The sequence below is a fragment of the Haemaphysalis longicornis genome, unplaced genomic scaffold, assembly GCF_048455015.1.
Source record: "Haemaphysalis longicornis isolate Haplotype H1 unplaced genomic scaffold, Haemaphysalis longicornis Haplotype H1 scaffold_8, whole genome shotgun sequence".
Lineage (NCBI taxonomy): Eukaryota > Metazoa > Arthropoda > Arachnida > Ixodida > Ixodidae > Haemaphysalis > Haemaphysalis longicornis.
This window is the reverse complement of record NW_027526445.1, coordinates 40,960,710-40,987,332: the sequence shown is the minus strand read 5'-3', so window position 1 is coordinate 40,987,332 and position 26,623 is coordinate 40,960,710. Positions and strand designations below refer to the sequence as shown.

The following is a 26,623-nucleotide window of genomic DNA, read 5'->3' as shown; positions in this document are numbered from 1 at the left end:
TTGTGCCGACGATCGAAACGTTCGTTTCGCTATACGACATCGATACGAAAAAAAAAAAAAAAAAGCTAGACATTTTCACGAGAAATCTGTGCTCTTCTATCCACATGACGACAAAGTGTCGTCGCAAACATTCTTTTCGTGGTGTGTTATGCGGAAGCGGTGACATATATTCCCTAGCTGTTGCGAACAGTGTGCTGCAAGAAGCTGCAGCAGTTCGGCCTGCAAAGGGGCCATGACGACTAGGAGGTTTAGTGATGTATTACACGTGCTAACACAGAAGCTGCGATCTCAAACGACACATTTGGAGACGCTGCCTTCAGCACTAAGTGCCTGGGGAAAGTTTCCTCTGAAGGTAATTTGTTTATTGCAAACTTTGCTGCTGAGAAAATCAGCCGGGTGCTACTGGACGCGTGAATACCGGGTATAATTTGCTTTTGTAGAGTGAAATTCACAAGTAGGTTCATGCCGGGACTTTATTACAGTAAATATAAAAAGTAAATTCATTCGTAAAGAATTAAACATAGCAGTTGTCCGCCGGCAGCACATCGAACGCGTACGCTCGCATCGATCGTCTGCGCAGGTAGCAGACGACACCAAACAACTCGATTTATAGCCGTTTCACTACAGCTCAAACGGGCAGATTTGCAACAAAACGTTCCTAGCAAGGTACGGAAATGCCAGACGCGAGTAGCATTTTTTTTTAAGGGTTAATTACTACCCAACATCGAAACAGCGACAGCCTGCCGCGGCGGCGCCTTTCGAAGATGGCGCAGCAGCGCCACCTGGTGTTTTCTACACAGAAGAGCACGCCCCTTCCTCGCCGTTCGCGCCACTAGATCATTCTAGTTCACTATAGTGGAGTTTATGAAGGAGCGGAAAAACAACCGCGTGATGACGCTTATCTTGCCAACAAAATTATTTCGTTTCCCACAAGCATCTTCCCTGTCCGAATGAAAAAACAAAGAAAGATTGCGCGCATGGCGAGAAGCGCGCGCAGGGCATTCAGCCCTGCTATAGCAGGAATACGTTTGACTTTTTTATTCAGATTTTATTCTAGTGTATTTATTTATTTATTTATTTATTTATTTATTTATTTGTACATGAGGCCACTATTTACGCCCAGGCAAGGGGGGACACAAAGCAACAAGAGCGAAAAAAAGCATCGTTTCCGACAAAGCAGGAAGCACATCAGATACATCAGAATATATCAAAGTACATCATTCCCATAAACAATATCGCGCTTGCATAGCGGAGTCGGTTTGTGAAGCACGCGCTACAAGGGCGTCAATTGTATCAAGCGACTATCGCGATGAATGCCCATGCTAGCGCCGATTAGACTAGCTACAGCATGCGCATATCGGAATACGGCACGGATCGTCAGAACAGCTCTTCGTCGCTAGACTGAGCAAAATGCGCCAAATGCCTGGCGCTGCACGTTCGAAATTTTAAAATCGCGATCGGATATCTGCGGCGGCAATGCTTCTCGCGTCCGACGGCACGTTTTGATGATGATGATTAGAGGCCCCCTTTTTGTATCGGGACGTCGGTTGTCACCAACCGACTTGCCTGTTTTATTCTACTTGTTTGCCCTATTCTCCCCTAACCTAATGGGTTATCCCCCTCCCACCCCCGATTAAACTCCCATCGTCCCCCCCCCCCCTTCCTGCCCTTGCAACCCTGTTTACCTCCCCTCCCCCTCAGTTCTAAATTCTAATTCGGTATGTTACTCATCCTACGTCCCACTCTCTTGCCTACTTTTCTTCCGCCACCACTCCAGCCGCCTCTTCGTCACCTCGAGCTCTGTGGCCCTGATGTTGAGGCTCCGCCGGGGGAGCCTCAACTCACACCAAATCAACTCACATCAGGGGCGGTATTCTCGTAACTGTCCTTTTTGAAAACGTCCCTTTTGCGACCCTTTCATCGTGACGTACTTCCGGTTAAGCACTGAGCGTTGGCAGTAGGTTTGCCGCGCTTGCGTTACGTCACTTCCGGTTGTTTGGTTTCAGCCAATCAGGGCTTGCCAAAAGGGACACTTTTGAAGGGGACGCAAAAGGGACAAAACTCGAGAATACCTCCCCTGGCCTCACACCAAATCCCAAAGTCTCCGACAACGTCGCTTCCCCATCGCCCCGTCGTGGTCCTATCTCTGTGCAGTCTATGACAATATGCATACGATTTCCCGATCCCTGCCGCAGCATACACAAGTTTCGTCCTGTAAATTGCCTGTAGTGCCGTGTATGCCCGTGTTCTCAGCCGTTTCACTACAGCTCAAACGGGCAGATTTGCAACAAAACGTTCCTAGCAAGGTACGGAAATGCCAGACGCGAGTAGCATTTTTTTTAAGGGTTAATTACTACCCAACATCGAAACAGCGACAGCCTGCCGCGGCGGCCCCTTTTAAGCCCGTGCTTAAAAAAGCAATGCACTGCCTCGCGTATTGCCGAAGAAATCTTCCTTCCTGATTTTTAGTTTCTCTTCTCTATAAGTCTCGAGGGGTTTTTTTTTCACTTCCATTCTCTGTACCCACTTTGTAGTCTCTGCTGCTCTTACCAGCTTTTTAACTGTTGTGCATACCCCACGTTCCCCTACCGAATCTCCGAACCGCTTGGTCAGCTGTTTGGTCCTCCGTCTCCACCACGTGTCCATGCTCCTCATATACAGACACCTAAACATAGAGTTTCATACAACTATTATTGTATGAAACTCTATGCCTAAACACTCTCGCAGCCAATTTTTCCTCCTCCATGTCGCGTAGTCTCTCCTCAGATTTTACCTTGCTCTGCGCTTCCCTTGCCTTAATGGTGAAGAGCTTTTCAAAAAAATTTTGTTGGGGGCATTACATAATGGTTTTCCTGACGCTGAATTCGAAAAACATGTTTATTTTTAATGTAAATACACGCAAACCATCTTTTTTCGTCAAAACAACCGACCCCTGCCCGCGGTCGCGGTGAGAGCCCTGGCTGCCTTTCGCGATTGGCTAGCGGCAGATGACGTCATATTCGGAAGTGCCGGCGCTGCGGGGACCGCTCGGCCTGAGGCATTCTGTTCCCGTTCAGATACGGGCTAGAGGGTCCTCTGGTGAATGGAGGGCTCACACAATCTTCCCTTAGAATAGGAGAGCCTGAGGGAAGTATGAACACACTAGGTTCGCTCGCGGCGAGCTTTAGAAAGGGGTTCACCCCCGACGACTCATGGCCGACTTGTCGGGTGCAGGGAAGTTGCGCAGATATTGGTTCGCCGCTTTCACTACCAGTGCTAGCCACAATTCCTAGCACAATTTTTCAACCCACCATCATCCCCATCCTCGAATGTGGAACTTTGTTTTTACATTTGGACAGGCGGCAACAAGCTCTGTGCAGCGGCCTGCGATGCATGCGCACAGGCAGCGCGGCCGCCGCCGGTCGCCGCGTCGCGCAGAGGTGCTGGTGCCGGGTCGCTGCTCGGCCGGTCAGCGGAACGTGGAATTCCTGCACATACGCATGTTTTAGAATAGGGGAGCCGAACGTTGGTCGCCCCCCAAAAGGTAGAGGAACCCAAGCGCAGCACGCTGGTCCCCGACGAGCTTTAGAACGCCTTCCCCAACAGCTCCAGCCGACTCAGGTTGCTCGGATCGCCGCTGATGTTGAGAACTTTAGGCTTAGCACCAAGGAAGCTAGTTGGTCGCCGCTATCTCTACAGTTGCGAATGACTATCCTTAACACAGTTTTTCACCACGCTATCATCCCCTTTCTCGCACGTGGAACCTTATTCCTACGTTGATAGTCGAATTCTAGCGATCGGTGCTGTGCTCATTCTTGCGCGCAGGTAACGCCATCCATTGGCCTCTCGCCGCATCTCGTGCTCGGGCAGGTTCGTTTGCGGCCGTCGACGAGCCTCCGCGGCCTCCGCGACCGGTCGGCGCTCCGCATCGCGATACAAATTCGATCACCTCTTTCGAAATCACCTTGTATGACAATCCCTAGCACAATTTTTCACCACACTATCATCCTCTCATGCACGTTTACGTTGCTTTTCGCGACGGCATTGATTCTGGACGGCAGCGAAGGGCGGTCGCTGCCGCGGCATGTGTGGCGCGAGCCGTTTCGTGCGCCGTACGGGCACGGCCGCTCGATGGGCGGCCGTGGTACGGGCATGCACGACCGGCGAGTGTGCGGAGCGCTTCCGCGCGCAGAAAACGCTTCATGCTTTCAGCTTGCTTGATTTCTTCCTAAAATCTAGCTATTCAGCTAAGCTGTCGTCACAGCCAACAACGTTGATCGGGAAAACGAAAGCCCAGAGCGCTGTGGTCTCACAAATTTTCTAATTCCCTTATAATAATGGATGAGGAACTTGGAGTACCTCCGTATTTGTTTGAGCCCGTCGCTTCGCGTACGAAGCAGAGAGCACCCGACGACACGACCTTCCCCGCGACTACTCGTGAAGGCAATGTAGTAGCCACGGGCGCTCGGGTAGGAAATCTCTGGTATGAGCCGCTTTAGAGAATCACGCAGTAGCATTACGGTTAAAAATCGACGCGGAAGCAACTCTAGACAATGAAGATTAATAAAGTGCAGATTACACGCCTGCTTCGTTCGCAACTTCGCCCAGAAAACTGGGACACAGCGAAGCGGCGGCGCACGTCGCTGGCCGTCTTCCGATTAAGACGCTATTTCCGGTCGCTGCCGCTCAGTTTCTCGCTCTTCCGGCGATGCGGCAGGGAGCGGTGGGCGGGGCGTAGGGTCAACTTTAACGACGAATACCGCTGTCCCCAAGCTAAAAATGACGAAAAAAACTTTACAGGCATAAAGTGACCAATATAATAATTGTAAAAAGTAGAGTTTTGCCCGGTTTTAAAAACACTTCAGTAGCCCCCATATCCCCCTGTACCTCTTCATTCGTAGTTTTGCTATAGGGGCCCCTAGGGCCAGCGTATACCTACCGCCATCTGATTTACCTCCACGCCCACTTGGGTCTCTGGTTTCATGCACAGAACCGAATTCCCGAAAGTCGACGAGCGCCGTTCCGCGCCCTCCCGTTTGACTTCGGGGTCGCGCCGCGCGCGCAGTAGCGTCGGCCTGGAAGTGGAAGCAGACGACGCGTCAACGTTGCTATAGAAAAGGGGCGCGTGCGCAAAGAGCAGTGGGGTGACATCAAGTGCGAAAAAAACCATAGAGTTTCTTAGAAACTATATTGTAAAAAACTCTATGCGAAAAACCGCTCCCGCTTCGTGGTAGGTTGATAGCTTAGAGGCTACGCCTTTTTAAGCGACTTTCACGCGATCTACGATACTCATTGTTTTTTGGATATGTGCATTGGCGGCATGGAGGAAGAGGAAGAAAAGAGGAAGAAAAGCATGGAGGAAGGAGAAACTTTTCTTTCCTCCATGATTGGCGGATCCAGAGGGGGGTCCGGATGTCCTGACCCCTCCCTTCATTTTTGAAAACTCCAAGAAGATGACCACTCAGGTCGCAGAAAAAGGTGAATTGATATGACTTGTTGTATTCCTTGTGTTTTTGCTTCCCCGAAATTTCATTGAATAAATAAGGCTCCTCCTCCTCCTCCTGCTCATCATCATCATCATCATCACTGATAGGAGCTGACCCCCCTCTCAGAAAAAATTGGGCCCATCTCCCCGCGAGGGGGACTCGAGTAAATGCGTCGCATAGGGGGTGGGTGTATTGCGTTAACGTTTAGTGTTTGGGGAGTTGGTGGTAGTGAATGCGTTCTATCAGCAGCTTCTTGACGTAGTTTGAATGAGTCAAGGATATAAGGCGCGTTCGTAGCCTCTCATTCTGTGTCGGCTTTGTGGCGCAGTGGGTAGAGCACCATGTACATTGGGTTCCGCCCGCAGGGTCGAGGGATCGAAACCCGGCGCCGGATAGTACTTTTTTTATATAGTGTAGGGGGAGGGGTGCGTACTACGACTACGGACGTCAACGCGGGTGACATAGTGAGTTACTGAAATGCTCTGCATTTAGAAAGCCTGGATCCGCCCCTGGATATGTGTCATGGCAGAGTTTTAAGTGCGAATACTTTATAAGCGACCCCAAACCTTCCACCGCCGGCGGCGCCGTCCGTCCGCAGTCCTCCTCTCTATATATAAACAAAAAACAGCATCCGGCGCCAGGTTTCGATCCGAGGACTTTGCGGCCGCAGCGCGACGCTCTACCGACTAAGCCACGGACGCGACGCTGATATCAGTGTTAGTAATGCGCCTTATATCTTTAACGCATTCAAACTACGTCGTCAGCGGCGTGCGTTGGCGACTCAGCGGCGTTATAGCGGCTTGATAACTGCGTGGTGTACACGTGATACTACAAACCCGATGGAAGAGATGGAAGAGAAGGCGGTGGGCTGCGGGGGCCGAGCGCAAGCGCCGCAAGCGGGCCGACAACCGTGCATTCGCACTTTCACATTCTCCCCCTCGGGGAAATGCGGGGGAATTTTTATCTGGAGCGGCTGAAAGTCGGAGGTGGGTGGTGAAATGCCGAAGGAGAATAAAAATTTATGTTCCGCGCTTCTGGGCGGTGGCTTTTCTCCTCAATAACAAACAATAGACCGCAGAGGTGCCACATTCAAAACGAGCAAGTTAGATTGTTTAAAACACTCTTTGGTAGACGTTTACTGTGGGAACTTGGCTATATTACCCGCGACTGATATTTCGATTGGGCTGGAAGCAAGATTTTTATGGTCGAACTAAATGTATTCGATCTACAACAGCGTAATTCTAACAAGAACAAAAATCGAAACAGAAACTATAGCGAGTTCTAAAATACTTGCTTTCAGAAATTTAGGCATAATAATGTAATATAATTGTAAAACAAAGGCAAGTGAAGTAACTTTAAAAATTGCTTTTAAAATGCAAGTTTTAATTACTAGAGCTGCTGCTTTTATTTGGCAGAAATCGATCTACGCACACAAACCATGGGGTAGCCGCCATGACAAAAGTAAATAGTTCAAAGAAAAAACGTAACGGCTAGCGTGGTATATTGTAAGCTTAAATGCTTTCTTTTGGCACGCAGCCGTTGAACAGCGTAACCTACCTAACTTTCGGTGATTTGAAGCTTCACTCCTAAAGAAAAGCACGTCGGGGAACTCCGAAAACCGCCGGTAACAGGCAAGATGGCCTCTAAAGACGAAATGAGTACGTATCTGCTCGGCTCGGAGCATGCAGTGTTCTAAAAATAGTGGTCCCGCCTTCCTCTGCGCTGCACTGCCGGCTTTAGGCCCTGGTGAAAATCAACACACGGTTAAGACGTTTAGTTTCATGCCGCCATCTCGTCTCCGGGGCAGTTTGAAACGGCATGCAGTCGCAAAGTCTACTAAGACCGTGATAGCTGCGGTGTCTCTCTGGTGTGCTTGCCCAGTTTTCTCATGCATGCCGAAATCAAACCCGCCTCAATCTCTGGCCAGTCGCCTACGCTATTAACGTTTGATCTCAATTGTATAGGGACAGCGTGCCGCGCTCAATGCCAACCGTAGATGTTTGTGGGGCAGCACCCGGTACCTAGCACATAAGGCCTGCACTGACTGCTGTTAGCGAGAATTGACTTTATGGTAATGAGGTGATGTCGTTGAGTATCTCATCTTCGTGCATGTGGCGCGATTTCCCATTATATGGCTGGTGGTCTCTACGCTGCCGGTGTAAAGGAAATGGAGGGGGGGGGGGTGGGGGGGGGTGGAACTGGAACGGAGACATCACTTGAGTTCGAAGCAGACCAGCCCTCAGAGCGATTACGAACCAAGACATGTGCTTTGGCATTGCATGTTTGCGTTGGCTCATTTATTGTGGCGTTATTTGGCTCTAATTATTGCTGTTCCATAGGCGTACCCTTAGTATTCAAGTGAAGTCAGGAAAAACGAACACGTATTGCATGTATTGGGAAGTTAGGTTGACGTGTCAACAGGCTTGAGAACATTTTATGGTTGCTGTCAAGCAACATCTTGAAGGGAGCTGTAAAAATTAAGGGGCAAGCAAATGCTGGTTGCTGTCAAATCCACGTTTTCAAGTTTTCTGCTTGTTACTGATTTCTCCTTTTTTCTTTTTGTACTAAAAAACAGCGCCATGTTCAGCGTATTGCAACTGCAGCCTCCATTTAAGAAATGAGTGATGGAAAAAGTAGGAATAGACTTGTGTCAGTAAGGTCGATCACTACATTTCGCAGTCCTTCGAAATGGCAGTAACGTTAAACCTGAAGCTGCCAGAGATCATTCTCTATTTTTTCTTTTTGGACGAATGTTTATAGCCTTATTTATGCCTTACGTACAAACCTGCGTTCAATGTCACCAAGCTTCGGTTGATGGAATAGCTGCCTCTTGACATGACCTGAAATTCAGGTGCAAACAGTGGAGACTTAGCTATCTGTACTGAGCTGCATTGGTCCAACGGAATGTTATTTTCGGGCACGGAGAAAGTTTATTGTCATGTATACTGTGCAATTGCCAGGGGCACGTCGCCAATGTTTTTCCGTCACGAAAAAAATTGGAATACCGCTTAGCTTGTGGAGCGCCGCCACCGCGTTCCACAAGCTGAGCTCGTTGCAACGCGTCTGGCGTACACGGCACGGAGCAGGACCAATGTGGTCGCACCTTTGCCTAAGCGACCCGCCAGCAGGACGTCGCTCGCCAAGCACGCCCACAAAACTGCTGCCGACCCGCAAATCATGCTCCTTTCGCTGTAGCGTACTGTGACTTCACCAAACGATTCGCTGACACCCGTTCGGTTTTGTTCGCACGGTTTGCGAGCGCCTGGGGTTTCAGTCGGATTTACGCAATGCTTCGGCGCGTGTAATCCAGTGTCTAATGTTGATGCGTCCAGCGGTGCCGTACCTACGAAATATGAATAGCGATGTGCATGTTCATATCGATGCACAATCAACATTCAGGTGCTCCTGCGAAGGCACATTTCACTTTCGTGTTTTACCGATTCCCATGAAAGAGGGATCAACCACATTTTTTTCTTTTTGCGTTCCGCTTCCATCTAAAAACCTGCCGCCACGGCCGCAATCGAACCCAAGTCTTTGAGCTCGCCAGTGCAACGCCTTAGCCACTGTGGCACGTGCACAACTGGTGATTGTACAATTCCAGGCTGTCCACTGGAAAGTTATTCCCACTGCGCTTAACTTACACGTTACATTGTCACAACAGGCGGCCACGACCCGCTTGTTTTGCAGAAGAATTCATAGCGCATGTGGACGAGGACAAGAAAAGAGAGCAGCGACACACAGAGCGCTCTGTTCTCTTTCCTTGCCCTCGTCCACATGCGCTATGAATTTTTCTGCAATGCAACACCAACTTGCTCAGGAATCCGCACCCGCTTGTTTTGACATTGTAATGCATTGCACTGTGTGTGTCCTGCCCACGGATTTTGTGGTGGGTCGTAGTTGCTACCGGGGATGAGTCACCAAGGTGAACTGAGACATCTTTCTGTGTGCAAGTTAACCTGCAAGTGAGTTCAGCCTAGGTGAGGATGAAGGGAAGAAATTATTCGTGGTACTTGTCAGCAAACTGATGAGAACGAGAATGCGGTGGCAGGGGCATTCGCAAACACTCGTGCACTTTTGCTCAACATGCTCTTCGTTGTAGAATGAGTGTCTCTTGGGGAGGGTTGCTGGTCACTTTGCACTTTCACATTAGTGAGGCACCTGCCGCGGTGCCTCAGGGGCTAAGGCATTGTGCTGCTGAGCACGAGGACACGGGTTCGATTCCCGTCCATGGCGGCCGCTTTTCTGACGGAGTTGAAAAGCAAAAATGCCCCTGTGTTCGAGATTTCTACGCACGTTAAAAATCCTCATGTGGTCAAAATTAATCTGGAGCCCTCCACTACGGCATGCCTCATCGCCTGTGAAGCATTGGTGTATTAAACCCTACACTCAGTCACATTAATGAGGCGCAGGCCATCTCCCTCTCTTAGTGAGGGGAGGCAGTCTCGATAATGGAGTGTCACAGCATATGTACATGTGTCAAAATTTTATCGGGGAGAATTCGGCATTTTAAGTCTGGGACAAAGTCCTTGTTCTCCTCAAAAAATGCATCCTAGTTGCATAAAATGCAGCTGCCCTCAGCAGTCCCCAAAGATCTTTAAATTAGCCTTATCCACCTTGCCACACAAGTGTACGGGGATAAGGTTATAGTAGTTCGGATGAAGAGACTTCAGTGTGCATGTGAATGTGGTCAGATTTTTCACTGGAGCCAGGCACAACATCACGTCCTGCGCCAAAATTTTGCTTGACAAATGCCTCATTTTGTACATTGTTATGCGCAGTATAGAAAACCTCTCCTAGACGCCCTTTCTAATAGTGCTCATCACCGCGTTAGAATAGCAGTGGGCTCAGTACTGGTCCTTGGGGGAACCTTACTCTCACGGCATTGCTGTTTCTCCATGGCAACAGCAAGCCCTTGTTGTTGCATACTCACATGAGAATATCATACTGACAGAACACGTGGGAGATGTTTGCAGGAACATTTTGGAGCATAGGGATTTTGAGGAAAAAAGTAAGTTTGGGAGGCACCTGTACAAGCTATTTAAGTTTACGTGTAAGGATATCTGCAGACGAGAATGAAGGGCAAGATTGTACCGACGGTTCCAAAGGCGGCAGCGGCTCGGGCAACTGTAGGAAGCAAGGTGGAGGAGATGTAAAGGATAAATTACTCTTGGTAATGATTTTTTTTGCACTTATAGTTAAACGCAGAACTTTTTAACGGAGCCTGCCCCACTAGCAGCGCAAAATGCCCACCCTGCCTTGTTCCCCTCGCAGGCACCTCGCAGTGGGTGCAGTTCTTCCGGGCGGCCGGGCTGCCCCAGGAGGTGTCGGTGCAGTACGCGGTGGTGTTTGCGGACAACCGCATCCAGTGGGGCATGCTGCTGGACCTGACCAAGGAGTACCTCTTCGACATGGGCATCCACACCATGGGCGACGTCATCGCCATCCTCAAGCACGCCAAGCACGTCCACACAAAGGTGTGCCGTCTCGACTGGCTCTGCTTCATTTAAGGGGCCGGCTGGGAAGACAAAGGATAACTAGCCTCTGGCAATCCGCTCTGCTTCGTTCCAGGCACGAGTGATCTTTGTTGGCTGGAAAAACATAGAAATGCTGAAAAGCTAATTTCGCACCAGAAAATGTAATGCGGGCAGAAGGGATGTGATATAAGCCGCCACTAAAAACCTAGTTACCAGTGTGTTAAAGGGACCCTGCAGCACTTACCATCGACTACTCGGGATGTATTTTAGGGTAAAGTCCATTGTCCCGGGAACCTCCTCCCGCAAGAATTACGAACATCCGTTCACTACCACCGAAACTACGCGTGATGAGAAATGGCGCATAATTATTGCCTGTCAACTCGACTCCCGACAATGTGATTACAGCTGTACGCTCTTTCCCGGCGAGGGAGGTGGCTCACAGCGTTCTCTTTGGCGGCGTTCGATATCTCACAAGCCGGGGAGTTTTCTCCGCAACGTGGAAGGGTCTATTTCCGGTCTAGTGCCACAAAAAAGCAGACATGGCTGCCTGTATGCAAGCGTGCACTCAGGCTGGTAGGGCATTTTTGAAGGAATAAAGGTTTGTTGTCGAGTGGTCTCGTTGAAAGGGCAGTATTGAATTCGTAACTCAAACTCCGCGCGGACTCAAAACACAAAAGAAACGCCAAAACTGTGCATACAGGTTCAAGCATAGATGAGGTTGGTACACGACGCCGACGACGGCGGATTGTTACAAGAAATACGAGAAATAAGCCACGAAGTTGACCAGCGACAGCCAGTAGTACAGCAATGGCCTCAATGACGTCGTTTAGGCCATGCCAGGTGTGCATAATGAGGAAAATTGAAGAGAGCGCTGTTGGTTTTTCTGAGTCTTTCGCAGCGATTTGCGCGCTCACCGCTTCACGTGCCCGTGTAATATTTGGTTCGGGTATTCCTGGCAGTGTAATCTAAACGTCATGCTAGTTTACTTGCACTGCTGAAGGAGTGTGCAGGGTCTCTTTAAGTGCATTTCAGCATCCAAGCGATACAATCAAACGGAACCATAGAGGTTCCACCGCTACCGCCCCATCATGTTTGATGGTGGTGGCTTTGGTCGGTGACTGCCAATCGCTTGAGCAAAATTCTGTGGCGTCATAGACGTTCCCGTAAAGTGGGGAGGGGGGGGGGGGGGGGGAAGGAGCGGTCACGACTTCGTCTGTTTTTCTTAACAACAAGAAAATCTAGGGACAGCTGGCCGCATTCCGAGAATGGCGTCATTTTTGCCCAAATGGCACGAAATCTCAAAGTTGGTCGTTATTTATGGATATTTGAAATGGAAAGCAACATGCAGTGCTACAAAAGGCCAGTTTATTCAAAAAGAAGAAAAGACAGGCATATTTCCATTTAGTAGACCTTTAAATTTGGACGGGTTTACTTCACTACACCCATTGAAGTTGGGTATTGGAACACCATGTCTGAAAACTTCAAAAAGAAAGAGAGAGGGAACATGCAACTTTGTTGCACATGATCTCTTTGGCGCCGTTGTCCTCCTATGCATTTACTTAGTGCTAGCCAGGCCAATACCGTAAGTGTAAACTTGGGGGGAAAAAAAAAAGCATGAACTGTATAAAAGAAATCAAGGCCCCTGCCTTAAAAGAAAGATGGTTAAAAGGCAATGCTTTCTTCCATGCAACTGGAGTGGCAGTCCGAAATCCACACTGCTTCGACCGAATCAGAATGGCGCAATCGGATTGACGTCGGCTTCATAACGCGAGGCACCCTGTTTCCATTCCGACCACAAGAAGGGTTTTTTTTTTTCTTGAGGCACTTGAGATGCGCCTTCGCTTATCATCATCATTGTTTAGTGAAAGCCATTGTGTAAAGTTGGCTTTCCTGCCGTTCATTTCCGCTTATCCATGCCGTTTGTGAACCTTAGAAAGCTTCGCAAATACAGGCTGCCCTGGTTTGGTCTGATCACTTGGCCCTCCTATTTCCACTTCATTGTCCCTTCATAGTCAAACGAGGAACGACGAGAGGGCACAGGGACACGCGTTACTTCCGCTGTCCCTGTGCCCTCTCGTCGTCCCTCGTTTTATGTTTTGCGCTTTGAACGGTCTTGCAATGGAATACCAACTTGCCCAGAAATCCGCCTTAATCAGTTACATTTTTAGACATACAAGCGATGACGTACATAGACGTTATTCACCATTTTTGAAGGTGTTTGCCGAGGATGTATATGTACGTCCTTGACCCTGAAAAGGTTAAGGGGGCTCACTGGTCTTTAACCAAAAAAGTTTATTTTTGCAGTTATGATGATGAAAATTTAGGGACACATGTAGTTTCTCATTCTGATTGTATATATCAAATTTGTTTTTGAGTAAAATGATTATATTGAAATTTATTTGGATTGTTATATTCAATTTTTGACAGCCTTTGTAAAAAAACTACTGGAGAGATGGAGCTAAACAGGGAACCAGTGAACTGTGCACAAATCCAAGAGTGCAATAAGACTAACATTATCGTTCTATCTGGTCTGTAGCAGAAGTTACGACCATTTGAAGTTTGAGCTTGAAAGGTGGCAACCAGAAAAACCGGTTTTGGCTCCCAGGCCCAAACTTCAAATGGTCGTAACTTCTGCTACAGACCAGATAGAATGACAATGTTAGTCTTATTGCACTCCTTGATTTGTGCACAGTTCACTGGTTCCCTGTTTAGCTGCATCCCTCCAGCAGTTTTTTTACAAAGGCTGTCAAAAAATTGAATATAAAAATCCAAATAAATTTCAATATAATCATTTTACTCAAAAACAAATTTGATATCTACAATCAGAATGAGAAACTACATGTTCCCCCAAATTTTCATCATCATAACTGCAGAAATAGTTTTTGATCAAAGACATAGGCTGTTGGAGAATCTGTGCAGTTTCTATGGTAACAGGATGATTAAATATACGACAGGCTATTGGACCGGAAGCCAGAACATTTTTTTTTTTTTTCCACAAGCTGGTATCCCACATTTTTTATTTTTTTCAAGGTTCAGTTCAAGCTCAGATGTGCTCGAAAGTTGTGGCAGTGACTTAGGCATTAACTGTGAAAAAAGTTCAGTGGCATCTATGAACAATGGATGCCCTTTTCTTTTTTCTTGGCTGCACCAGTAGAGTTGGCAGTAGGTGTGGGGAATAGTAAGGTTGGTGTAAAGTAATTCGTGTACAGCATATACTGTATTTTCTCGTGTATAACCTGCACCAAAAATGTGGAAATTTTAGCGGCTAAGTAGGGGTGCGGATAATACGCGGGGTTTTTCCTTCAGTGCAGCTCCGCGGCAATGCGTGTTGGGCCGTGAAGCCTATGCAGTAACACTGACCAAGCCTTCCGTGCAAGCGCTTGCACAAAACATAGACGGACGGGCGCTCTCAAACAACTGAATTTTGTTAGGGAATTATGGTGTAGTCTACCTGCTAAAGTTGGTGTAGTCTACCTGCTAAATATACGCTTTTTGTGTCTGCATAGTATGTGATGTGTTGCTTGAGCAGTAGCTTTGGTTGCAGCCTTTCCTGTAGCAAAAGTGCGGGCAATATGTGAGTTTCTTTTTTTTTCGGCAGGCTGAAAGTGGGGGTGCGGGATTATATGCAGGGACGGGTTATTCGTGCAAAAATACGGTACCTCACAGGAAACGTGTTCATCCAGCTGTTAAACACGTAGTTTTGTTTTACGAGCTTGAGTATGGTTTTGAAGTGAGGGGAGGGGCCTGATTTTGAGGCTCTTGTCCTACGAAAGCAGTCACGGCAAAGTTGAGTGATCAAAGTTCTGTTACTTCTTTTTTACTTTCTCAATAACTACTGCTCTTTGTAATGCTATGTGCTCTGGCTGGTGCACTGTGTACCATTCTTTCCAACGTATTGTGTTTCTGTGGTTGAAATGTTGTTTTACCATCCATAGGTTGGTTTAATGTAATGCATGTCTTGTTCCCACCCCGCTATCATCCCACTTCTGTGGAAGATTTGCAAAGCAACAGAAAAATTAACACTGACACTGCTGATGAAAGTTTGTAAAACAAAGATGTTTGGAGCCGTATTCATAATGCACACACCATGTTCAAGTGGCTGAGTGCAGCTTTCTGCCCCCTTTTTCACAATTGCGTCTGTGTGTTAGTGGAAACCAACGGAAACAAACAAACGCAATGAGTCAAGCGAAACAATTTCTGCAATGCAGGAGGCCCAGGAGAAATTGATGCGCAGTGCTCCATCATCAGGAGCCAAAATGGGTGAGCCCTTCCCTTGTGTTATTCAACAAGTTTCAATTGCTGCATTATCAACCACGTTGTCATGCTGCCTGCCATTGTTACTGAGGTTACTGTTAGGGTAATGTTGATTAGCTTGTATGCTGCATCTCTGCAGTGATCCAAAAACGAGCGTGCTATTTTTGTAAACATTAATTTTGAATGAGATAGAAGACCGGAGCTCATTGTAGTGCGAAACAGCTGAAGGGCTAGGCCACGGCTGGATAGCAGCGGTTCGGTATGTTTCCGGGTGGCTGAACTACGATGCTGAATTCAGCAGTGTTTTTTGTTGCACGTTTTGTTACCAATATCAAGCTGTGCCTGGTTGGTAATGTACAGTCTTTATTAAAGGCTTCTTGGCCATGGTAAAGTATGGAAACCGCTTGTTTTTTTACTTCCATAAAATGCTTCATTTGCTCTTAGGCATTGTTTTTTTTTTTTTTTTTCATTATTATTGTTTGTGGCTTAGAAACTTTCCGCATTGTCGTGTATGTATTTTGCAAAGACACATTTTTGTGGAAGTTCTTGTTGCTCATTTTGGGGCTGGTATTTCGTGTGAGAATTTGTTTTTCAAGTGATCAGGTTTAAGACATGAACTTGTTGCGCTGCAAACTTCAGGTAAAACCTATTTAAGTGCTCTTTTTCTGCGTGTGTTCAACAAATAGCTTTGCTTCTTGCTGGAGCCTCAAAAAGTGTTTCCGAATAGGCACGTTCAGGGAAATGTTCAGTTCGACCTTGACTTTATGCAGCCCCTGATTTGCAAAACGTATGCTGTTAATTTGGTTGTTGAATTCTTAAATCATCCTCTTACGATCTTCGGTCCTTAATTTGCTGAAATACAGTTACACCTGGATATAACAGATGGATAAAATCACATCTTCACTTCGTTAGTACATTGAAATTTCTATTCAATCGAAAATACGTTCCTGATGCGTGCAGATCACTCACTAGACTGATCACTCATTCACAGCGGGTTTAGAAGTATTCCGTTATCCTTTACTAATCGCCTGTTTGGCAGCTAAAATTGTAACGTTGCAGTGATAGGCAACGGGGCTTACATGGCGTTTTGTGGTTTGTCGAGCGTGTGCATTGCTGTATGCACGCAAACCACTGGTGTACACTTGTGCCGACTACGGTTTGTCACACAAACTGTCGTAATGTTTCCTAAAGCACCTCAATGGGGAATCGTGCTTATGTGCAGATTTATTAATTGGGCCATGAAGACAAAATGCAACTTTGTGCATTTTGAACTTGCTGAGCTCCATCTCAGTCGTGCAAGACTTCTTTTTTTTTTCTTCCTAAAAATGTAAGGAATATTGCAAACTAAAATTTTGCACCACGGTGATATGTGGTGTAATACGGGCCATAACTAAAAATGCAGCTGTCAGTGTGTCAAGTGCATGTTGACATTCTAGAGGTACGATTGAAAAAAAGTGGAGGCCCGTGCGATAAAGTTGGTGTCATTGTTATCGGGAGGAAGCAGTCTTGTCAATGAGTGAAACTTTTATTTTGTCTTCACCATCATCGTCACCAGCCTGTCTACGCCCACTGCAGGGCAAAGGCCTCTCCCATTAATCCCTGGTCCTGTGCTAACTGCGACCAATTCATCCCCGCAAAGTTCTTGATCTCATCTGCCCATCTAACTTTCTGCCGCCCCCTGCCACGCTTGCCTTCTCTAGGGATCCGCTCTGTTACCCTTAATGACCAGCGGTTATCTTGCCTCCGCATTACATGACCTGCCCACGTCCATTTCTTCTTCTTAATCTCTACTAATATGTCCTCAACACGCGTTTGTTCCCTGACCCACTCCACTCTCTTCTTGTCCCTTTATGTTACGCCTATCATCTTCCGTTCCATTGCGCGCTGAGTCGTCCTCAGTTTAAGTTGAACCCTCTTAGTGAGCCTCTTCATGGCCTATGTAATGTGTTCATTGGGTAGCTGCCAAGATTCCTTTGTTCCCCAAAGGAATCTTAGTGAATGAATAACCTAATCAAGGTGGAACCTGGGGAGGAGGCTAGCAGGTGGGCAGGCGCTGAACTTTCTCCCGATTGGGTGACAGGTGAAGAGGAGGATGATGTTGATTGGTTTATTCGGGTTAATGGAACATTTTGCAGGAACAGTGTAGAGAGGGGGAGGTTGAGGGCAGGCACATATCGCAGTGCTGAGTGGCTTAACTCAGGCTGCAGATGGTTTCTTGGGACGTGTCACGGTCTATGAGCCAATTACTGGTGTTACTGCCCTACCCTTGTGACAAGGGTATGTTTTAGGCGTGCAACTTGAGTGCCTGGTAACCTGCTGCACTTTTCTTGAAGTTTCGCTACTGCTTCAAGCTTTCTTCTTTTAAAATAGCGAAAATATTATTTCGTTACATGAAGGCTGAGTACGCATGGAGTTCAGCGGGCGTGAAGTTATACAACAAGGTTTTCATTATATTGATGGTTGCTCTAGTACTTTTTTATCCACTCCAAACAGATTGTGCGGTCTCTAAAAAAGTGTGAAGACTTAGAAGGGGCAGTCGCATCACTGCACTGTGCACATAGTCCTACATGCTGTTTTCTCTTTTATTCTTTTTACAGCAAAGCTGTCTTTAACTGGGTCCTCAGCAAAATTGTGTGCATCTGCCAAGCCACATTGTCAAAAAATCGGGACATGTTTGCTCAGAGCTAGTGCAAAAGGCTCTGTAGCCCTCAAGCTAAAGCAAGTGTATTAGATAAAATTGACGTGAAATTGGCCGCTACGGCGACTCATTATGCCAACTTTCATTTACTTGTCGTAACTTTTCCACAGTGAGGTTGTAAACGCTACGCATTTCCTGTCTGCTGCCAGTACAGGGCCATCTGAATACAGGGGGAGTATGGTTATGGAAAACGACTGCAACTCTTCCTTTATCGAAACTGCCTCGAAACAAACTACCACATAACAATTGGTCACTAAGATGACGCTACCATTACGCCAAACTTGATTTGCTCGCTTTCACTAGTTAGTCCACTCTGAAATTGTAAACGTCGCACAATATCCATCTCAAGCCGTAACTGGTAAACCGGATTGGTGGCCTGGCAATCATCGACACTAAGAAATTCTGCCTTGGTTAGAGACAGAGTCAAGTTGAGGGCTGTAAGGGATCTGTCAAGACTGAACACAGCTGCTTGTAGTTCTATTTGCATGTGCTCAGTGTCTGGATAATCCAATGCTTCTGTTTACACCACGACATCATCCATCATCGGCATAGATTGCAAAGTGTGCGGATATGTCTTGCTCGAGGGATCTGGCTACTCTATTCATAACCAGGTTGAAAAGCATTGGCCCTAGTACAGTCTACGCCCGTTACAACGGACCCTCTGAATCCGGAAAAAAAACGTCCGCTGTAGCCGAAGTATGCAGTATCCGACGGGGGGGGGGGGGGGGGGAGGATGAGCCTTACAGTGGGTACTTTGATTGATATTGCATGCACAGTACATACTTTGTTCTTTTCTTTCTACACTCCTGCAGCACCTCTGCACAGTGTTCGCGCGAGGGCAAAGAATCGCGTAAACACCGTTTCCAAAGCTTAGCACCGGCACTTCGAAAGTCCTAGCGCATGCGGTCAAGCGTGTAAAGACGCAAGATAAGCTGAGCAAATAAAGCAAGAATATAACTAGGTGCAATTATAAACCAGCTATAATATATCAGTCGTGTCCATCAGCATTAGCTAGGCTCTTTTAAATCCCCTCACGACGAGGCAGGTTTTCCCGAAACCGTTCGTCAAACAAATGGATCACTGCCTGACGTTCCCTCAAGGCAGCTTCCACATTTCAAGCGATTTTATTCTGGTCATTGAAACAGATGTAATGAAATAATCTGATGATGGACAGCTGTAAAATCGAAAGTTAGACTGCGCACGGTTACTGGCAGATTGCACACAATGGATGGGGAACAACCCCCCTACTTGAGGCTTTGCTTACCTTTTTCACCGAACGGAACGGGAACGATGCATGCGTGGGAATAATAAAAGCCGAACTTCACTGAACCCGAGTTTTTTATTACATAAAAAAACTGACGAGGGCAGACTCGCCTCCGAGTGCACCACTTCGAGTATTCGATAGCCCTGTTTTCAATCTCACCAGAGTCGCGTTTATCGGCAGCGGCCTTGTTCTTGACGGTAGAGCGGACACTCTGCTTAGACAGGCCTGTACTTCTGGCGATGTCAGCCTGTTTTTCACCCATGTTCAACAGCGTTAATTACGCTTAATTTATCCGACAGTGAAATCAGCTGCCCTGCTGCTCATGCCGCTCGTCGCACAAAAAAAAAAAAAAAAAAACCTTGGCTTGGCTTCGCCAACGACCCGGCTGCCAGCAATGTGGCCAGACATAATAGTTTTCTCGCCAAAATAAACAAATAAAAAGCACATCGGGTGCCGGCCCCGGGGAAGTCCGCTGTAAACGTTCAGTCGAAACAATTTTCGTCTAAAATTTAGTCTGTTGTAGCCGATAGTCTGCTCTAGCCGGGTCTGTTGTGAGCGGAGTGGACTCCATTTAAAATGCATGGGGACCAGACAAACCAACACAAATGGTCTGTTGTAACCAAAAGTCCGTTGTTGCCGGATCCGCTGTAACGAGCGTAGACTGTATAGAACCCTGTGGCACACCTTCGTCGAGGATGAATGTGCGTGGTGTCCATCTGTCATCTTTGCTCACAAGAAAATTGCGTATCCAGGTTTGCGCTCGTTGACTGGGGAAGTGGTCTTTGCAAAGCAGTGTAGAGCGGTCTGACAGCCCTAGTAGGGCCTGCCAATGGACTCCCTTTCCTCATCTCCCAATAACCCTCCAGGGCCTGAGGCCTATTTCTAAATAAAGTCGTCCATTCCATTCCCATCTGCTGTCAGTATATACCTGGCCATCTTATGGAGGGTGCATGGCTACAGAAAAACACTAACTCCTGTTTTGTGGAAAGTGTCCCAGACTACGTTACGTGAGATTATTCCTGAAGAGATTATGTGCATGTGTCTTTATTATATGACTTCAGCAAGTCACCATACAAAACCCAGTGTAATGTCTTTCAACACAACGTGGTTGTCCACCTTCGCAGCACTGAAAGATGGCTCTAAAATTTTTTATCTTTTCTCTCCACTTTTCTCTGTTTGGCACAGCCGTGGGCCTCCCGCGGCGCCTCACGCCGATCCGCTTGCCAGCTGACAAACCCGAGGTGCCGCCGCATATGGGCAGAGTCAGCTTCCAGGAGAGCTACGCCGAACGTGGTAAGCGGGGCATTGTTTGGGCGACAGTGCTCTTAACGGCCAACTGCACTCAAATTTCACCTTGACCAAATTTATTTTTTATGCGTAGTAAGTACCACCAAATCAGCTGGGACATGAGTGGTAGCTGCGTGAAATGCCTCGTTAATCAGCCATAAGCGTTTAAAAAAGCTCCGCCGCAGACCACGCTGCACCTGCCGGCGGGTCGTGTAAGCAGCCGTGGCGCGCCTGTGACGTTCCAGCCGACGGGGGCTTATTCCTCTGTCCAGCCACGCATCTGGAGAACCGGTCGAGCTGTGCTGCGCACGCTTCACCCATTTGCTGCCCCGTGCGCGCGTGGAGATTGCGTGCAGACTTTCTCCCAAGCGGCTGACCATCCGGCCGCCCACTGGATGGCTGCAACGTCACTGCAACGCCCGTGCTGTCCTCGGTTTCGGTTTCAAAATCGCCGATTTTCACTGATCGCTTGCGGCGTCCACGCGCGTATTTCAGCTGTTGTATTTTGCATGTTGCTTTCTTTTTAGGCAGACTATACGTAAATGGCGTTTTCAATAGATTGAAATTTTGAGTGCAGTTGGCCTTAAAGGGGGCACACTGGTCTTAAACCAAAAAACTTTATTTTTACAGTTCTGATGATGAAAATTGGGGGATGTACGTAGTTTTTTTTGTTCTGATTGTAGATATGAAATTTGGACTTGTGTAAAACGGCTGTATTCATTCTTATTCAGATTTTTATGTGATTTTGTGACAACTCTTGTAAAAATACTGAGGCAGCTGGACAAGGTACCAGTGAACTGTGCATGAACTGTGCATGAACTGTGCCTTCCAGGCCAAAACCGGTTTTTCTGGGTTCCGCTTTGAGGTTGAAGGTGTGCTGATTGGGTCTCAGGCCTTGGTATGGGGCCATGCGGCATGGTGGCTCAGTGGTTGAGGCGCTGCTCTGCTGATCCCAGAGATGCGGGTCCGATGGCCACCTTGGTGGCCGCTTTCCTGCCAGTGTGTCAAAGTGCCAATGTGTCGAGATTTTGGCCACCATTAAAGATCTCCATGGGGTCAAAACTAATCTGGAGTCCTCCACTACGGTGCAACTTGTAGCACAGGTGCTGCTTCGGCGGGTGAAAGCCCAAGAATTTGAATTTTTTGTGCAGTGGAACCCCGATAATACAACTTTCAGAGGACCGCGCGAAAGCATCGCATGACCGGGGTGTCGTACGACCACGGTGCTGGTAAATGCTGGCCTAGTAGACAGTCTCATGCGACAGGTGGGCGAATAACTTATTTAAACTACTGTATTTGGCGCGTTCTCGCGTGATTTGCAAACCTTTAGCTGAAACCCAAGTTAAAATAAAAACGCCTATTTTGTGCCCCCCTTTCCTCCACGGCATCCGAGCTAGCCCACCAGGCAAACGCTGCGCGCTAAATGACCCCAGTGTGGTCCGGCCCCCCCAGGCCTCGTGCGTGTGAGATGAGGCTGACGTGGTTGAGCAGATTTATAGGGGGAAAGGTGAGTGTGAAACTGCCAGGTCCAAGCGAAACGAACGACAGTACCAGGCGGCGATGGAGCAGCCAGACAACTCTTCAGCGGGTTCATAAGCTACGCCAAAGACAAGTGGAGCATTCCTACCTTGTACATGATGGCGCGCTCCCCGAAGCATGGCTTGCCTACACGCTAGCTCCAGATTTCCCTCTAGCATACCGGGTGCGTGAGGTATTTGAGGACGCTATTCCGTATCGCCATAGACACCAGCAGGGTCATCATATATATTTAGGCGTACGGCTTCTTATTCGTCGATCCCTTATGCTTCATACTGCGCAGTTTGTTCAGAGATGGAAGTGTACAAGTTGAAGCAGGAAATAAAACGCCATGCGGTCCTCGTCGGCCTGGCCGTGCACCACAGCGACTTGCAAAATGCTCGAAGTCTGTTGTTTACAAAGTGCGGACGGAGGTGGTGTGTTGTGCCGGTGACATGGCATGTGTAGTGGAAAGGAAAAAGCACAGTCATCGGTCAGACATCGTCAGAACCCCTTAATTTTTCCGCCAGTGGTGTTATCCGTTGTCCACAATGAGGGTAACGGCATGCGGGCACACTTTTTTGCAGGACTCCGCGATAATGCTGCCGGTTACGTGGATGTGCTTGCTACTGTTGTAAAGCTATGGATAGAGAGCTTTTCGAAAGGAAGATCATATGTCTTTCAGCAAGGTTCGGCTCCTGCCCACACCGCCTGCGTCACCCAATAGTGGCCGGCTGACAACGTCTGCGACCCCGTCACTCCCAACTTGTGGCCTCGTAGCTCTCCAGATTTAATTCCTCTTTATTACTATGTCTGGCACATCATTGAGAGAGAGGCGAACAAAGGACCACATAATACAAAATACTGGCCGAGGGCCGCCATTTCCAACTCAATGGCCAACATCTCTAAGGAGCACCAGATCCGTGCATGCAGCCGTTTGCGAAGCTGAATCGAATCACTTATTGCTGCCGGTGGCGGATTCATTGAGCAGTTATGGAATTAAACCATAACATAAGTACTTCGCAAAGTCTGTCGAAAGTATGTGTGATTTTGTGGGAGATATTCTGTTGTGCCTGACGCCAACGTTTGGTTCTCAAATACCTCGCGCACCCGGTATATTTCTACGAAACTCTGTGGCAACACCACAGTCCCTCTCCCATTCTCCCCTCCCGTTTCAGAGGTGGAGGCCCGTGCCACGGTGCGACCGCTGTCCACCAAGCGGCAGCACCTGGTGGAGGAGGAGTCTGCAACTCCCAAGCGGCTCAACGTGGGCTGGGCGCAGGGATCCCCGTCGTTTCCCCAGAGGGCAGTCCCTCCTCCTCCCACTCCTCCCCCTCGCAGCAGCAGCATTGAGGGGCCGACCCTGAAGGTGGTGCTGCCCGCACGCAGCCGCCAGGCGCTGGCCTCCGTTGCCACCACCGGACGCACGGGCAAGTGGGGGGGACGCCTTTTTGGCCATTGAGTGCATTGTGGGGGTCAGGTACCGGGAAGATACGGAACATACGGGAAGACGTATGTGTTCCCGTATACAGAAGACATACTGAAAGATACTGGGGAGATGTGGGGCCAGATACAGAGAAGGTACAGGAGGATATGAGGAGGCTTTGGAAGATCACATTGATGATTATTTATTTATTCATGCTGTAAGCCTCGACAAAGGCTTGTGCTCGAGTGGCACTGGGTAATTTGAAAGAGGGCATGTTTTCAAAACACAGCTTTGTACAGGTATTGTTCTCATAAACATTTGATTTATTGTTAGAAACATTATTGTAAACATAATACAGTAAAACTTCATTACACGAGACACTTGGTTATGAGAGACATTTGAATGAAAGTGGTTTGGTTGGTTTTCGTTTTTCGTCATGTTAGCAACATTGCTTACACGAAACCTTGGTTACAAGTGAGATGTTTCCCGGGTTTTTTTAGTGTATCTCGTAGGGAGGTTTTACTGTATTATTATAGAAACAAGGCATTTGGAAGGATGAAATAAAAATGCCATGCAAGGGTAAGAAACGGATGAAGATCAAGTGAAACAGGATGGAGTTTGTAGACTGAATCTGAATTTGAAAACAGGAGGCTGAGGTTAACGGAACTTTGAAAAGTGGTACTTCGATCGAACGTACTTCAAACAAGAGGTTCGTTTAAGTGAAACCACTCAACGGAAGTGAGTACACAACAGCATCTTGAGGCACACGAAAGTGAAGCTGAAACGGCAAAATGAAGTGGGCACCGTCTACTCACTTTCAGAATCTCACAGATTCCTTAGCACCCTGGTAAAATAAATGGTGATGTCACTGTAGGCTTGGGCGCTCAGCAGTGCCTAAACTGAATGCTAATTTCTGAAGTGACTGCTAACTTCCTGGCTTTGGTGAAGGAACACTTTCTCCCTCTTGCAAGTTTTGGGGACTGCACGGACAGTAATGTTGAGTGTACACTGCCAAGACACCATTTGCAGCCTAATGTCTTGTTTGTCAGGCAGGTCAGAGCCACTGCTTTGTTTAGTGTGGCTCAATCCACAGCTGCAGCGCAAATCCAACTTGTTGTTAGCCCATAACAATCAGTGACCACTTCCAGTGCAAGCTAGGCTTGCAGAATAACTCTGTTGGTTTTTCTAAACTAAAATTGGGGGGAAAAAAATCTAGTGACATCCGTTTAGGTGGAAGAAAACATTTGTTGAGGTACACAGCTGTTTTATTGAGAAGAAAAAAACTTTTTTATTCAAGAATTTTTTTGTACTAGTCCGCATAGATCATTACAATAAAAGGGGGAGGGGTGCTTGTTCGTGTCCTCTCCCTTAATGTAACAGTCATCAGTATAATCATCATCATACGACACTTCATTCCACAGCAGCTCCAGGGACAGTCCGAGTGTGTTTTGAGCACAGCCAGTTGCAGTAGCTGGCTTGGGGTCACGTGCAAGTCCTCTATTTGGTTTTCTGCTTGCAGCGGGAAACTGCGGAACTGGTGGATTGAGTGTTGTGCCGTGTACCTTCTTCACAGGGGTGTTGGCGGGAGGTGCAGGAGGCAGCAAGCGGTCCGTCTTTGACCGTCTGGGCGAGAGCACCGTCACCAGCACCACTGATACGTCGCTGTCCTCCAAGGTCTGCCCCTGGTTCCTTTGCTGTTCCATCTGTTGTGTGTTCGAATTCGCGGAACAGAGTGTGTGTGGCTTTGGGAAAAAATTATTTGTCTGGGCATGCGTCAGGGAATTCTCAGCATGGTTATTGCCGTTGCCTCCTGTTCACTACCAGCGGAACAGAATTGCGAGGGGGGGTGGCAGGTTTGGTTGATTTACGAGTGCAGAATCGTTTTGAGCCATTTGTAGGCGGTCCAGGACTGCTTTTGCAGTGGAAATCCTATCGGCGAGAAAAATGGGGCACTGCTATCCTAGGCAGTCCAAAAGGAAAGGACCTCGTGATAGCTCTCCTCAGCAGCAGCATTGGGTGTTGGACAAGATAGCGAAATTGCTAGTGCAGTGCAGCAAGTGTGCATTTATGCGTGCACGGTTGTGAATTCATGCATCGCCTGAGGTTGTCATCTGCATTCTGCCAAATTTTTTTCTTAAGCGGAACTAACCCTGAATTTTCCTGGCTTTAAGGTCTCTGTTTTCTTTTCTGTTTGTCTTTTTATTGTTGCTTGTAGTGTTAGTACGCTTGCTTACTCGTATATATTGAAAGTGGTGAAAAATGTGTGATAGACATTGTTTTTCAGAAGCGAATAGAGGCACATCTAATGCAAATACATAGCTTGTTGGAACTTTGTGTAGCTGTACATTCTCAGGGTCTTTAGCGACTGTAAGGATTGGGACAGTGGGGGGAGTTGTAGTTCTTGAGGGGAAGCTTCGAGAGCAGAAAAAACGATGGAATTGTCAGTGATTTCCAAGAAAAGTATCCAAAGTCAGGGGGAAATTACTTATAGCCCAGATGTAGCTTCTACTACTATAATGTCTAGTCATATCTTCTATTCGATACCTTATAGCACAGATGTAGGTTGAGCACTTAAGACACCAATTGGAGCAAATCTGCACCAAAAGGTACCGTGAATACAGCCTGCATTCTTGTTGAGAGGACAGGCCTTTAGTAACTAGCTGAACTCCATTCTCGCTCCAAAAAGCATTGTTTTCACAGGCCTCAGTAAAAGAAATGCAAATAAAAGAACAGCAACTTGTTCCATAGCATGCACCGAGAAATGAAATACACGCAAAAGAAAAGACCGCGCGTGCATGCACAAACTAACACGTGAAAACAGAGAGATTGCCTGTGGCTTCTCCCCACTGCACGCCGAGGTTTGCGCAGCTCTGCGGCACTCAATCGGACAGTAAGGCGTTCGCAACCCGTAGGATGTGCTTAGGTGCGCGCGAAGTTCCTTTTTCGGTTTCATGCATGAAGGGCCTTTAGCAGTCGTCAATGTACATTGAAATTGTTGCATGCAATCCGCGTTGAAAGTTTTGTAAATGTGGCACTTCAAGAACACTATTTATTTATAGACCAAGATTAATAGAGTTATGAGCATATCTTATCAACTTTCCTAATAACAAAACTTGATTCGGTTTAAGGATATATCTGCTACACTTTTAGAGTTACTAGGCTGGTTAGCTAGACAAAGTTGGCCCAAGATTTTAAAAATGTCAGCATGATCAGGAATGTCTATTCAGTGCAAAGAAGTCG

The 26,623-nt window shown here is 47.5% G+C and overlaps 1 protein-coding gene across 1 annotated transcript in view; it reads left to right on the top strand.

Moving 5' to 3' along the window:
• The first annotated feature begins 6,901 nt into the window (after window positions 1-6,901).
• The window catches only part of LOC144148263 (uncharacterized), a 44,928-nt gene continuing 25,206 nt past the window's right edge, over window positions 6,902-26,623 (top strand). Inside the window, exons 1-6 of the mRNA XM_077679825.1 lie at window positions 6,902-7,123; window positions 10,737-10,939; window positions 15,148-15,199; window positions 20,341-20,448; window positions 23,136-23,411; window positions 24,957-25,057. Of these exons, the coding sequence (XP_077535951.1) occupies window positions 7,102-7,123; window positions 10,737-10,939; window positions 15,148-15,199; window positions 20,341-20,448; window positions 23,136-23,411; window positions 24,957-25,057 (762 nt within the window). The 5' untranslated portion in view covers window positions 6,902-7,101. The remainder of the gene's footprint in view (window positions 7,124-10,736; window positions 10,940-15,147; window positions 15,200-20,340; window positions 20,449-23,135; window positions 23,412-24,956; window positions 25,058-26,623) is intronic.